Raw genomic sequence first — 12,500 nt, 5'->3', positions numbered from 1 at the left:
CTTGAGCGAGGAGGTGGTGGGAGGGGCGCATCCGCGAAGGAAGGAGTTGATATCGATGGGGAAGGAAGGCGAGACGGGGGCTTTGAAGATTGAAGAGGCGGTGAAGGTGAGAGCGCGGGCTTGAGAGGTTCTGATTCGGCAACAGCTAAAGTCTCCTTGGGCATTTGTAGTCCCACCGATGCGGGTGGTGATACATCACCATGGCTTTGCCGTATCTTCCTGGGCCGGACCAGGCGCCGCTTTATCGAGATGGGTGCGGGTGACGATGGCGATTCCCCATTGTGAGCTATTCCATCTAACAGCGACCTTTTGGTGCCCACTGAAACCAATGATGGGCTTCCCTGATTTCCCGCTAATGGTGCTTGATCTGATTTACAGGCTTGCAAGTCAGCTTGCCGATTATTGCAGCGGCAGAAGCGATGCGAATGCTCACGGCGTGAAGAGGAAGTAAGTGATGGCTGTGAAGATGCAGTGTTACGGTCTTCCGAGTCCATCTGGGTGTGTTTGACTGAAATATGGGGATGCTCTGTGATGTTCTGACTACGAGGAGAGATGAAGGAGATATCTGTCTTCTTGGACGAATCCGTTCGTTCGGATACAGTAGAAGTAGTATCACGGTAGCTTGTTTCGACTTCTTGTCAACACCTCCACGGACATCTCCCCCGAACTCCGTTTTACAAAAGGGACCGACTGGCGCCGTAAAAGATGAAACATGCCAGATCTGATCATCACAACAGTAATTTAGTAAACAACCACCAAACAAGATAGCAGGATGCAAGACAAGGCCGACAGAGTGCAAGATGGAAGATGCATTATTCATGATTTTCCAGATCCAAAAGTTGACGATCCTTACGACCTACGATCTACGCCTTCCTGCTGGCTCACCCTCCTGGCCATCTCATTCAATCGGTCCCAGACAACCTCGCCGTTCCATAGTTCTTCTCCATTTGATCGTTGCAGGCGGGGCGGGCCACGTTGTTGGATGGCAAACGATGCGGCAGTTGAAGCGTATATGGATGCTAATGAAAGGAATCAATGGAAATACTTTCAGCTATGGGTTTTGAAAACAGTCTTACCTGTCCGCATATCACCATCTGAGATAAGCAAACCTGCCATTAATCCACCAAGAAAAGAGTTTCCTCCTCCTGTCACATCTACAATCTTGCCTTGATCTGCTTTTGTCCAGAATGCGGGAATCCATCCTGTCCAGTTTGATGACAGTGTATATGCACCAAGCTCACCTGCACGAACAATGATGGCGGGTATTTGAGAGCCAGAAGTTCGGCTCAAGAGTAATGTTTGAAATTGCCAGGCAGCGAATTCGACATGCGAGAGTGTTGGCGGTGAGGAATGTGGAATACTGAGTATAGACTGAAGTTCGAGGAGGTTAGGGCTGAATACTGCAATTCGAAAAGACAGAGATATCATGTTATTCAATTCCTCAGGAGTGCAGCTGAACTTGTTGTGTACCGGTCAGAATGCCGAAGGGATCTCTATGCATTGGAGAAACTTACGGGTAAAGGTTCCCAGACCAAGCGTGACTTGATGAGGCTCAATCCAGTCGATGAATGCCTTTGCTTTTTCAGAGACTCAAGCTCATCCACAATGTCGAGCATTCGAGGCACCCCACAGACCGCATGGATCCACTCCGGAGGTACGGGTATAGCGAATGGTGACGGAGGCATAATCAGATCTTTCGGTGTTATTTGAAGTTGAGGTGAAAGATACTTAAATGACTGATGACCTTCACTAAGTAAATGTTCAGGAAAAGGTTTAAACCGTAGATTGGCAGCTCACCCTATTTGTCGACCAGAGTAAATGTTCAGCGCTCTGGTGGTCTTTCCTTCTCTATGTCTGAACCAAACCATTTCCTTGCCCAGACTTTCCAAATCGTGAACAAATTTATCTGAAAAGTCTTCCCCCTTATCTACCAATAGACTGCAGTGACTTGGAGGGAGAAACTGGCGAGCAGCAATCATGGCTGCCTTGTCAGCGTTGGGCATTTTAAAACCTAAACATACCAAAAATACCCCCTCCGCCTATCTTCCCCCGGGTCAGCTTTTGTATTATGAATAATAAGACACATACGGCTTCTTCGTCAGCAGGGACTGGGTTGCCGCCTCCATCATGGACTTCAAAATGATCAATGATGAACATGCCTGCAAAATGGATATGCCATGGTGACTTAGTGTCAGTGGGCGATGCTTTACAGTGACTGGGACTAGACTGACCGAGAGTGGCTACTCTGCCTCTGCCTGAGAGAGACCTCTGGGAAGGTTTGTGGAAGGCCTGCATGGAACTGTCTGATGATGAAGGCGTATCGGTACTTCTGCAACAGTATGATTCGATACAGCCTATCGATGCTGGCGGTATAGTATCCATTTAGGCGTTGACTGCGTTCCTTATCAGGGATGTGCCCGATTGCCGACTCGTCGGTTCGGGGTTACCCTGAGTGTATCTCCTTGCGTCACGAGATCTTGTCGAATATTTTGTTTTCCCCCGAATGTCTCCTATTTCTTCCGGTCTTTAATTTACAGCTAATCGAGCTCAATTGCTTCCATATTTTTTCCCCTTCTTTCACATTATCCACTTCCCCCAATCCCACGACACCATGCCAGCAGCAGTTAGAGAACGCTCGCCCAGCAGCCCATCAGGTAGGGCAGCTAAGAAGTCCCGGAACAATACCGAACATGCCGTGTTGAGTTCCATCAATCACCCCTCGGCCGAGCAAGTGGCCGCCTACAGGGAAAAATACGTTAACGCAGCCCCTTTTAAACATGCCGTCCTTAGTGACCTTTTGAGCGATGACTTGGTATGTACACGAGCCCTTCGGCCTGGCCAAGGCATGGAGGGATCGCATAGCTGACGAGCACATGAAGCTTGAAGGTGTCGTGGAGGAGTCCAAGAAGTTCGGCATGAGAGGCGAGGAAGGCAGCCTTCCTGGATGGGGTTGGGAGCAAAAGGAGACAGACATCTATAAAATTCAGCAAACTCCTGATCTTTCTTCTCTCAGTCCTGAACACCTTCCTGATGAAACGCTCGAGGCGTTGCCATTGTTGACGCGGTTGAAGGACGCTTTGTATTCCCAGGAATTTAGAAATTTGGTCCGTCAGGTTACTGGCTGTGGTCCTCTTTCCGGTACAAAGACCGACTTGTCTGCCGCTCTCTACACTAAAGGGTGATTCAAGTCGTTATACCTATATCTCTGATTCGCAGGCTGACCTCTATGACTAAGTTCCCACCTTCTACTACACGACGACTCTATCTCCACCCGTCTCATCTCTTACATTCTCTATCTCCCTTACTCCATCGAAGAGGCGCCGGAATCTAAGAACGTAGCTCTTCAGCGTTCTGCGAATGGGAAGTTCCTCAAGGGATGGGACCCTGCTTGGGGCGGCTCTCTGGAGCTTTTTCCCGTAGAAACTGGAGAAGAAGTTGGTCCTCCCAGCGTGAAGCGATTTGCAAAGGTCTCTGCTACTTGGGGTCAAATTGTCTTCTTTGAGGTACGTTTACAGTGAGAAATATTGGACCCGATGCTAATTGTCATCCAGGTGCAACCGGGACGAAGTTACCACTCTGTAGAGGAGGTTGTAGTCGATGAAGGCCGTAGGAGGTTCAGTGTTAGTGGTTGGTTCCACCGACCCGTCGAAGGCGAGGAGGGCTATGCCCCCATCGACAAGGAGAAGGAGCAAATGCAACTCTCTTCTCTGGCCCAAATTGTGAGTTCATTATTTCAAATACAATTATTCGTATCTTACAGTCATTACAGACAGCCGCGCCTTCAGCGCCCTTCACCCCTTATAACACCGCTCCTCCTCCCGGCCTCAAGCCCTCCGACATTGTTTTCCTTTCCAACTATCTCTCCCCGTCTTACCTCACTGCTGCGACTCTTGAGCGACTTTCTGGGCAATTCGTTGAAGCTTCCGAAATTGTTTTGCACAACTTCCTTCAGCCTGAACTTGCGGCTAAGCTCAAGGCAGAGACTGAAGGTGTTGATAAGAAGGACCAAGCTTCTTATGAAGGTCTTATTCCTCCTCAGGAGCTCGGTGAAGGTGACGGCTGGATCATCCAAGGTCCTTCCTCTAAACACCGATACCTCAGTCTCACTTCCCTTACCACCTCTACCCCCATAATCCAGTCTATCCATAACGTGTTATTCCCCTCCGAGGCTTTCCGAGCATGGCTCTCTGTGGTCTCCTCACTTGCTCCCACTGGCCACCGCAACGAAGCTCGCCGATTCCGAAACGGTCTCGATTACACCCTTGCCAACGGTGAAGGCAAGGATGGAGATGCTAGACTGGACGTCTCTTTGGGTATGACATGGTGGGCCGATGTTCCAGCAGGGAGTGACGAAGAGGATGCTTTGGTTGAAAATGGTGGTTGGGAGGCTTATCTCGCCGCCCCTGACGAGGATGAGGATCCTGCAGTGTACCAAAGCTCTGTGGCAAAGAAGGCCTCGAAGGAACACTCTCAGGAGCCCAAGGAATCCAACGGAAAGAAGGTTGAAGAGAAGCCTAAACCTCAGGCGAACGGTAACAGCGAGAAGAAGGACGGACCTTCAATTTCAATCGGGGGCCAAGAGCTTGAGTTCGATCCCGACCAATTCTCTCCTTCTGACTTTGACTCTGATTCTGAAGGTGGTGACGAGGATGATGGGCCTTTGTTGACCCAACCTGTGGCATTCAACAAACTCTTGCTTGTTCTTCGTGATCCCGGAGTTATGAAGTTTGTAAAGTACTTGGGAACCAATGCGCCAGGAAGCAGGTGGGATGTGTCGGGGGAGTTTGAGGTAGGCGTCCTTGAAGAGGAGCCAGCTGAGGAGGGCGCACTCGAAGCTGAGGGTTCTGGCGAGGTCAAGCCGGATACATGATGTGTATGAATGAAAGAAGTCTTCGTCATAATTGGTCGTATTGCCTGCAGATTGTATTTTTTCTACGCTTTGTGTTCATGCATTCGTGATTATTTTATTTTATGTTTCCATGCAATTAAGCCATACTCATCTCGTGTCTGGTTTGATTGATCACAAAGTTCTTTAAAGTTTAATCTCCTGTTCATGAGCTGACTTCGCATGCACAACATGCAATCGTGTACAGTGGATTTTTGCGTAGTGAATAACTTGAGCTAGTGTGCAATTTGTAAATCTTCTTAAAAAACGAGCTTATTGGAGAAGGACAATACGTACTTCTCCTTCTTTTGTATGTTTTCCTCCTCCTCTATTTATGTCCTCTCTCTACCTGAGGCTCCGCCTTTTGTGTTTAGCGCTTTTGGTGGTCAATTTGCGTGGATTGAAACAATCCCGAAACCTGCAACAATGATGATATAATAATATGATGATGGACCGACCGCAGACAACAACGAATCAAGTCCTTTGAATGTCGTCTTCCATTCGATTCCCAAACGCAAATTATCACCCCCACCTTTCACTTTTTTCCTTCCGCCTCCTTTGAGAAAATGCTCGTTTCGACTGGCTAACGTGCATGTCACCTCTGAAGTCATGGCATCACATATGATGCGACTCACCTCATCGCCTGAACGGTAGACAGAGGTCGCACGAATTGGTAATAAGGTCCGCCCCAAACCACATTCTTTAATAGAGCTGAAGGGATATATCAGGGGGTTGAACGGATTGAATGTAGGGATACATAGGAAGGTGTGAATCGTACACGGGGAGCCAGGCTTTTGACGGCTATAAGACTAAAGTTGTAGTAATGTTGACAATTCAGACCAGACGTTGACCGCCTGTCAAAAACAACATTTTTGAAGAAATCAACTTAAATATAGTTCACCCAGTTTCCACTTTGTACTCTGGAAGAACCTCGAGCACCATTTATATCCATCAATACACATCATGCCAACTGAAGTAACACCTGCCCCTCATCAACTGGCAGTCAATGCTGCGTTTTACCGTGGCTGGTCATCCATGCCTTCTTCTAGCCCAGCACGAGCATGTGACCTCCTTCCTATACGCCACATTCCAGGCAGTGTTATGCCTAACGGATTGCGGAACCCCTGGGCACATTACCATGGCGAAACCTATGCACCATCGGCCCATACAGCTGCAGTCCAGAATGAGCAACGTTTTGCTGGAAGCGACTCGTACGTAGGAAGGGGTAGTATGATTGAAGGTAGAGCTATGTCTTTCGCCGGTGGTGGAGGAGGCAGCGTGATCGCTCCTTCCAGCGTCAGTTTGGGAGGCTATAGAGAAGATGATGGATGGAACGGCTCCATGGGTCGTGTTCACGCCGGCCATGCCCCGGATATGTCCTCGACAGCTGGTGCGATTAGTCAGGTTAGACATGTGGGAAGCGCAGGCGGCTGGGTAAATCAGCCAGCAAGTTGGAGCAACCATGCGAGGATGACACCGACAGTTGCAGCAGGATTGGCGGGCAGCGAGGTTGCGCCCCTAGTTTGTGGTCCACTACCTTCATACAGTCCCATCGGGGGCCATCACAGGTCATCTTCAGTTCCAAGTGCCAGTAGGAGGAATAGTGTAGTTGAGGATTGTCCCCAGTGTCATTCCCATGTCAAAAGCGGCCACAGGCGGCTGTCGAGCACGCCAGTTCCCATCCATGCAGGTTCTGCAATGAGGAGAATGAAGGAATTACCCAGCGATCAAGGGCTGAAGAGAAATGGAAGTCGAAAAAGCCGAGGTTACAATGAAACTAATCATCCTCAGTAGTAGTGAAACCTGTTTAATAATTTGTGATCCCTTTTGTAATGTCATTCTGTCTAAGCAATGCGTAGACTTGAAGTCTTTAAGTAGATTGAATAAGTAAATTGAGATTATAGAATAGAAAAAGGATGAAATGTAACTTTGTGAGTATCAGTAGCGAGGCGATGATCACAGTAATGCATACCAAACCATTACTATGTCCAGTTTACACCTTGACGTTCCTCTCTTCCCTAGCCATCTCGAACGGATCCCTCACTGATCCTGTCTTATCTCTCCATCCCGCACTTCAATTCTGTCAGAAATGCACTGCACCAAAATTACGAAAACTCACGTGAACTCTGCTTTCAATCCATTCATTCGCACTTGCAACTGATCTAACTGAGCTGCGACAGCAAGAATAGCTTGCTGATGATTGTTAATGGTCTGTACGATGACTTGTGGTGACGATGCTTGGAAGTCAGAAGAGAGGGAAGCAACCACACGGTTCAGTTGCTGTGATGAGATACGTGATCAGTTGGGACTCGGTACGCGAACATGGGCGTACTGTGATAGTCTTTTTGTATCTCGTCACTCTTTCCTCCATCGAATTAGCAACCTTGGAGAAGAATCTGCGACAAATCAGCGTCTTTTGATATGCACGATACTCACTCGTGAGGAAATTCCTTGTAAGCTCCTAGCCTGATTTGTCCCATTCTGCCTTCGCCTGACGTATATATGTCCCAGATCTCCTTGATTCGTTCAATATCCCTTGATTGGTCAATCATTTTATCGCGAAGTTGAGATATGCTGTTCTTTAGGGATTTCAAAGTGTGTGAGATGGAGCTGTATTCCTATTAAAAGTGTGAGAAGGAGCTGAACGAAGAAAAAAAAAGGAACACTTACTTCTGTAGCTGACTTGACATCAAGACTCGTTTGCCAGATAGCTCGTCCGAGAGGTTCTGTCTGCAAAGTGGATGCGATGGACTTTTGGTTCTTTATCGCGACGCTATATTAAGTCAGTATGACAAGTGGAATCATTGCAAAAAGACATACTCAAGCTGCTCAATATATTTTTGGGCCGCTTCTGGAAGGTCCGAGAATTTGGTAGTTTTGTCGGCGCCTATATTAGTACCAGGATTGGCAGAAGTCTTCAATTCTTGTTGCGGATTCTGCGCAGGTTGGGTAGTCTGTCCAAAAAGACTTGAGCCACCTAATTGGGCTGTCGACTGGCCGAACAAAGAGGTAGAGGGCTTCTGCTGCTGAGTTGTGGACCCGAAGAGACCGGCATTGGCTGGCTGTTGGACGGTTTGAGCCGTAGACCCAAATAGACCGGTACCTGTGGATTGTTGAGGTTGAGTGGTAGACCCAAACAGGCCGGTGCCCGTAGATTGCTGAGTGGGCTGAGTGGTTGATCCGAAAAGACCGGTACCAGCTGGTCTCTGAGCTGTAGAGCCGAACAATCCACCAGATGGTTGGGCAGGCTGCGTTGTAGACCCGAAGAGACCACTCGTTTGTTGTTGTTGCTGTTGAGGTTGAGTTGTTGATCCAAACAACCCACTGCCAGTTTGTTGAGTCTGCTGCTGAGGCTGAGTAGTCGACCCAAAAAGTCCGCCACTAGCAGGGGGGGGCTGTTGCTGCTGGCCGCTGGCTCCTCCAAATAGTCCTCCTCCGGCCCCAGTTGTCCCTGCGGCAGGAGCTGCAGGCTTAGCACCAAAGCTTCCGAATAAGGATGATCCCCCTGCCGCAGGCTGCTGCGGTTGTTGCTGCTGATTCTGTCCAAATCCACCAAATAGTCCACCCCCCGTGCTGCTCGTACCAGCAGCTGGTTGCGCGGTTGATGTACTCGTATTACCAAACGAGAATGGACTTGAAGCTGCTGGGGCACTGCCGGTTGCTGGGGCGGTTGTTGACGGGTTGCCAAACTTGAATCTGTGGTTGTAGGCTGGGTTAGCATCCAAAAGGCGTGGTTCTGCGGTCGCTTACCCTCCGAACGACATATTTAAATGATTACTAGGTATATAGGGACGATGTGTGGATTGTAGATGTTTCTCCTTTGAGGTGCAGTGTGCAAATTGATGAAAAATGATGACGTGTAACATCCCGAGAAACTGACAATAGAATCAATCTCCAAGGGGTGAATGTACTGGGATACTTCCTCACTTGAGGAGCTTCTTCTATTTCTTCCATCTATACCTCTCGCCCCATCCCCTTCCCATCCCCATACCCCTCATCCATATCCACTCCTGCCATGGCGACACACACCCCACAGACGAACTCCACACCTGCCATCGTCGGCGAAAAGGTTCCTCTCAATACCCAGGCTCTTCCCAAGATTGTCTTTGCCGGCAGGACAGGCAGAATCCTCTGTGTAGCTGACATCCGTGGTGACTGTGCGTGAAAACCTGCCGGATGAAAAATGAGGCATACGTGCTGACTGTCACTGCGCACAGACCATGAACTGAACAGACTGATCCGGGAGCATGATGCAACTGCTGTCATTCACACCGGTGACTTTGGCTTCATGACTGCTGAGAGTGTGGATCGCATGAACGACAAGTGAGTCAACCCGAGGCAGTTAACAGGCTGGAAAAAAATTCCAGGAAAAGGAGGGGTAGACTGACTGACGTTATCAGAATTCTGCGCCACCTCATACAATACTCGCCTTTGCTTCCTCCGGCAGCTCGAACTCAGCTCCTTGGCATCCCTCCTTCCGCCGGACGCTCAGCTCTCATCAATCAACTTAACAACTCTTCGGTTCACTTCCCCCTTTCTCAGTTCCCTCACCTTTTGTCAGGTGCCATTAACTTCCCAGTCCCGGTTTTCACAACGTGGGGTTTGGTGGAGGATGTGAACGTAATCGAGAAGTTTAGGACAGGAGAATATGGAGTCCAAAACTTGGCTATTCTTGATGAGGCTACCTCAAGACTGGTTGAAGTTGGAGGTGTCAAGTTGAGATTATTGGGTTTGGGTGGGACCGTTGCTGATCACAAGCTCTGTAAGCATGTCTGTCTATAATATGTTTCCTAAACTGACGATTTTTCTAGTCGATTACGGTGGGTTCTATTCAAAAAACTCGAAAATCACTGAACAGCTACCAGGAGAAGGTCATGGCAGCATTGCTGGTGCCCAGGGAACAATGTGGACCACGGCTCTCCAGATCGGGGAACTGATAGATACCGCTCAACGTGTAAGCCATGACGCGAAAGTGGACGTGTTTTTTATGCTGACATTTTGACCATCTAGACTTTCAACCCTGATGAGACCCGTCTATTTGTGTCGACCGCTCCCACTAGCCGAAATGGCCTTATGACTCTTGTTTCAAATGCCATCAAAGCTGATCTTACCATCTCTTGCGGCTTACATTGTAAGCGCATTGTCAGTGGAAGTAGAATTTGTGACTGATGGCGCTTGAGTCCGATATCCTGTTTCTTACAACGAATACTCTATCCACCCCGATTTTGAGTCATACAGGCGAAAGACGCAACAAGCGAAAGATGATTTCAAAGGGTTGTTCGACCAAGTGCGAGACCGAGTTTTCGGATCTTTGGAGTGAGTCGTTATCTCATATTTGCTCCCTATAATCCCGCTGACTCTTTCAAAGTGACAAACAAACCGCTTTGCTCCACAAGACTCTCTCTGCTATCGACAACGTCCCAATTGCCGATGATGGTATGTGGGCTAACACATGGCACTGGAGCCTTTCGTAAGTAAAAGGGTAATGGCATGAGCACATCGGCTGACAGTACCCAGGGATGCTGGATTTGGCAACATGCTTCTTTCTATCAGCGACAGCCGCGTCTCGGCAGAAACCAAGTCTTCCGGTACGTCAACTCTCCGCAAGGAATTGCTCTAGCTAAATCACTTTGTTAGGTGTAAACTTTGCCCATCGAACTGGCAAGGGTCCCGCCCCTCCCACCGGTACCACCATCTCCTCAGCACCCTCCGGTTTGAACTCTGTCAAGTCATTCTCCAGTCGACCTGGTCCCGGTCCCGTTGGCGCGCGTCCCCCTCCCGCTCAAGGCATGCCCCCTGCTTCCGGCCCTCTTGGTGCTCATGGTGCCCCTGGCGCTTTCGCCTCTCAGGGAAGAGTTCCAGTCCGCCCCGGCATGGGTCCCGGATTCTCCGCTCGACCTCCCCCCGGCCCGCGCAACACTCGCCAGTTCGGGTCTAACCCCGCTTCTTCTATGGGTGGTTTGTCCCAGAGCCAAATGTTTGCCCAAGCTCAGGCTCAGGCTGCTGTTTCTGGTAAGACAGCCGCCGCTGCTAGTCTGGTTAATGGCAGAAAAGATGAAAAGAACGGAAAACCAGAGGGAGAGAAAGGCGTGAATGAGGAGGAAAAGAAGGAGAAGCTTGCGGCCAACGGTAATGCTATTCCCGAAAAGATTAAGGATACCGATAAGATAGAGGAGAAGAAGGATGCCAACCCTATTGAGAAGGATGAAGACCAAGAAAAGTCGCAGGATGAGAACCCATGGGGAGAAGACAAGGAGGAAAAGAAAGGAAGTAACCCGTGGGCTGATGATATCTCCGATGAGGGCGAGAAAAAAGATGAGGATAAGGCTGAATTCACCGAAGATGTCAAGCCTAAGCGATACTCTCTTTACATCAAGGGCCTCCCCACTCCCACTACTGAAGAGGAATTGAAGGCTGTTGTTGGCGAATCGGGTCAGAAGGCTATCCAGGTCAAGATCATTTTTGATCAGTTTACCAAGCAACAAAAGGTGAATTGCTATCATAACATACTTTGAATGAGGGCTTATTCGGCGCAGGACTTTGGATATCTCGATTTTGACTCTGAGGAAGTTATGAACGAAGCTCTTAAAGCTTCCACAGGCGTATGTTTTTCTCAGGTGTTATTTGACTTTATACTTATAGTTACGACCATAGACTATCAGAGATACCCCCGTCAATGTCAGCATCTCAAAGCCTACCGTCCCTCGATACAACAACCGCCAGTTCGGCGGACCGGGTGGCCGTGGTCGTGGAGGCTTCAGGGGTCGAGGTCGAGGCTTTGGCTCTGCTGGTCCTAGAAGAGAGAGGGGTGAGCGAGAAGGCTCTGGTTCTGGAAACGCCACCGCCGGTGGGGAGAAAAAAGCGTAACTTGGGCTGAGGCCAGTTACGTGCACGTGGAGGAGAGAATATGTGAATATCAAATTAATCAATAGGTTAAGGAGTCAAGGGACGATATGAGTGTGAATACGTCACCTAAGAGATCAGTGGTCGAAGTTCATGACAAATGCTATTCAAAATGAATGGATTTAGGGGACGAATAGAGACGTTGTGAAGAATAATATTTTTCATGCATTTCAGTTCAGATTGTCTTCAGGCCTATTTTTAATCTCCGACTTTACTCTAAAGCTTGGGTCAAAAGACAGCTTTCTACGCCTTGCGTCTACAAATGACAATATCGGTGTTGTAATTGTACTTGAATGTCCCCTTCTACTCATGTCATTAGTTTTTGTCTGATTTACGTGCGTATATAACTTACTTCCTTGTTGATCCACTCATGAGGAGCTTGACTGACGATGCCCTTTACCTTATTGATAAATTCTTCTCTCCTTTCTCCGTTCAAATGTTGCTCTGTGAGGTAGCTCTTGCTAAACAACCTGTCTAAGACACCGCTCTCGGTGATTCCAACAGACCATGGAATAGTGTGCTCTTCGGAAGAGCCAAAGAGTTCTTTGTAAGCAGGGGTTTCAAACATTTTGCGCCAAAGGCCCTTGTAGTACTGGGGACTGTCAAGATCGTAGCCTTGATAAGCTTCGCGAAGGTCGGCTTGCCATTGTGGGTCGTTAGCCTCGAGATTCCAAATGAGAATGAGGGGGGCATTTGGTCGGAGATACGTGGC

At 48.8% G+C, this 12,500-nt stretch overlaps 7 protein-coding genes; 3 read left to right on the top strand and 4 right to left on the bottom strand.

Annotated features, from left to right (window-relative positions):
• CNAG_00415 (CMGC/CDK protein kinase) overlaps positions 1–603 on the bottom strand; it is a 3,840-nt gene extending 3,237 nt beyond the window's left edge. The window contains exons 1-2 of the mRNA XM_012190913.1: positions 434–603; positions 1–367 (exon numbers count right to left, since the gene is read on the bottom strand). The exon at positions 1–367 is cut by the window's left edge and continues 282 nt beyond it. Of these exons, the coding sequence (XP_012046303.1) occupies positions 1–367; positions 434–494 (428 nt within the window). The 5' untranslated portion in view covers positions 495–603. The remainder of the gene's footprint in view (positions 368–433) is intronic.
• A 182-nt stretch (positions 604–785) lies between these two features.
• CNAG_00414 (hypothetical protein) lies at positions 786–2,410 on the bottom strand. XM_012190912.1 has 7 exons: positions 2,232–2,410; positions 2,089–2,159; positions 2,022–2,043; positions 1,798–1,981; positions 1,515–1,749; positions 1,077–1,458; positions 786–1,019 (listed from the first exon to the last, which is right to left on the bottom strand). Exons 1-7 carry the CDS (start codon positions 2,293–2,295, stop codon positions 850–852), a joined length of 1,128 nt encoding a protein of 375 aa, XP_012046302.1. The 5' UTR covers positions 2,296–2,410; the 3' UTR covers positions 786–849.
• A 125-nt stretch (positions 2,411–2,535) lies between these two features.
• On the top strand, positions 2,536–5,042 carry CNAG_00413 (nuclear protein). XM_012191312.1 has 5 exons: positions 2,536–2,812; positions 2,880–3,178; positions 3,236–3,503; positions 3,552–3,719; positions 3,770–5,042. The coding sequence occupies exons 1-5, from the start codon at positions 2,612–2,614 to the stop codon at positions 4,868–4,870; spliced, it is 2,037 nt and encodes a 678-aa protein (XP_012046702.1). The 5' UTR covers positions 2,536–2,611; the 3' UTR covers positions 4,871–5,042.
• Positions 5,043–5,848: 806 nt separating this feature from the next.
• CNAG_00412 (hypothetical protein) lies at positions 5,849–6,407 on the top strand (the record flags this gene model as incomplete). Its single annotated transcript, XM_012191311.1, has 2 exons — positions 5,849–6,319; positions 6,369–6,407. The coding sequence occupies 2 exons, from the start codon at positions 5,849–5,851 to the stop codon at positions 6,405–6,407; spliced, it is 510 nt and encodes a 169-aa protein (XP_012046701.1).
• A 419-nt stretch (positions 6,408–6,826) lies between these two features.
• CNAG_00411 (nucleoporin p58/p45) lies at positions 6,827–8,710 on the bottom strand. XM_012191310.1 has 7 exons: positions 8,636–8,710; positions 7,706–8,581; positions 7,556–7,658; positions 7,322–7,503; positions 7,218–7,281; positions 7,005–7,165; positions 6,827–6,957 (listed from the first exon to the last, which is right to left on the bottom strand). The coding sequence occupies exons 1-7, from the start codon at positions 8,647–8,649 to the stop codon at positions 6,879–6,881; spliced, it is 1,479 nt and encodes a 492-aa protein (XP_012046700.1). The 5' UTR covers positions 8,650–8,710; the 3' UTR covers positions 6,827–6,878.
• A 96-nt stretch (positions 8,711–8,806) lies between these two features.
• On the top strand, positions 8,807–11,979 carry CNAG_00410 (hypothetical protein). XM_012190911.1 has 12 exons: positions 8,807–9,042; positions 9,103–9,208; positions 9,286–9,647; positions 9,697–9,705; positions 9,751–9,839; positions 9,896–10,016; positions 10,066–10,201; positions 10,254–10,355; positions 10,403–10,473; positions 10,523–11,373; positions 11,422–11,487; positions 11,540–11,979. The coding sequence occupies exons 1-12, from the start codon at positions 8,901–8,903 to the stop codon at positions 11,750–11,752; spliced, it is 2,268 nt and encodes a 755-aa protein (XP_012046301.1). The 5' UTR covers positions 8,807–8,900; the 3' UTR covers positions 11,753–11,979.
• The window catches only part of CNAG_00409 (hypothetical protein), a 1,540-nt gene continuing 970 nt past the window's right edge, over positions 11,931–12,500 (bottom strand). Inside the window, exons 3-4 of the mRNA XM_012190910.1 lie at positions 12,141–12,500; positions 11,931–12,091 (exon numbers count right to left, since the gene is read on the bottom strand). The exon at positions 12,141–12,500 is cut by the window's right edge and continues 9 nt beyond it. Coding sequence (XP_012046300.1) covers positions 12,032–12,091; positions 12,141–12,500 — 420 coding nt within the window. The 3' untranslated portion in view covers positions 11,931–12,031.

Source organism: Cryptococcus neoformans, chromosome 1 (assembly GCF_000149245.1).
Source record: "Cryptococcus neoformans var. grubii H99 chromosome 1, complete sequence".
Taxonomy (NCBI): Eukaryota; Fungi; Basidiomycota; class Tremellomycetes; order Tremellales; family Cryptococcaceae; genus Cryptococcus; species Cryptococcus neoformans.
Note: the sequence above shows the minus strand (reverse complement) of the source record. Positions and strands in the feature narration are given on the sequence as shown.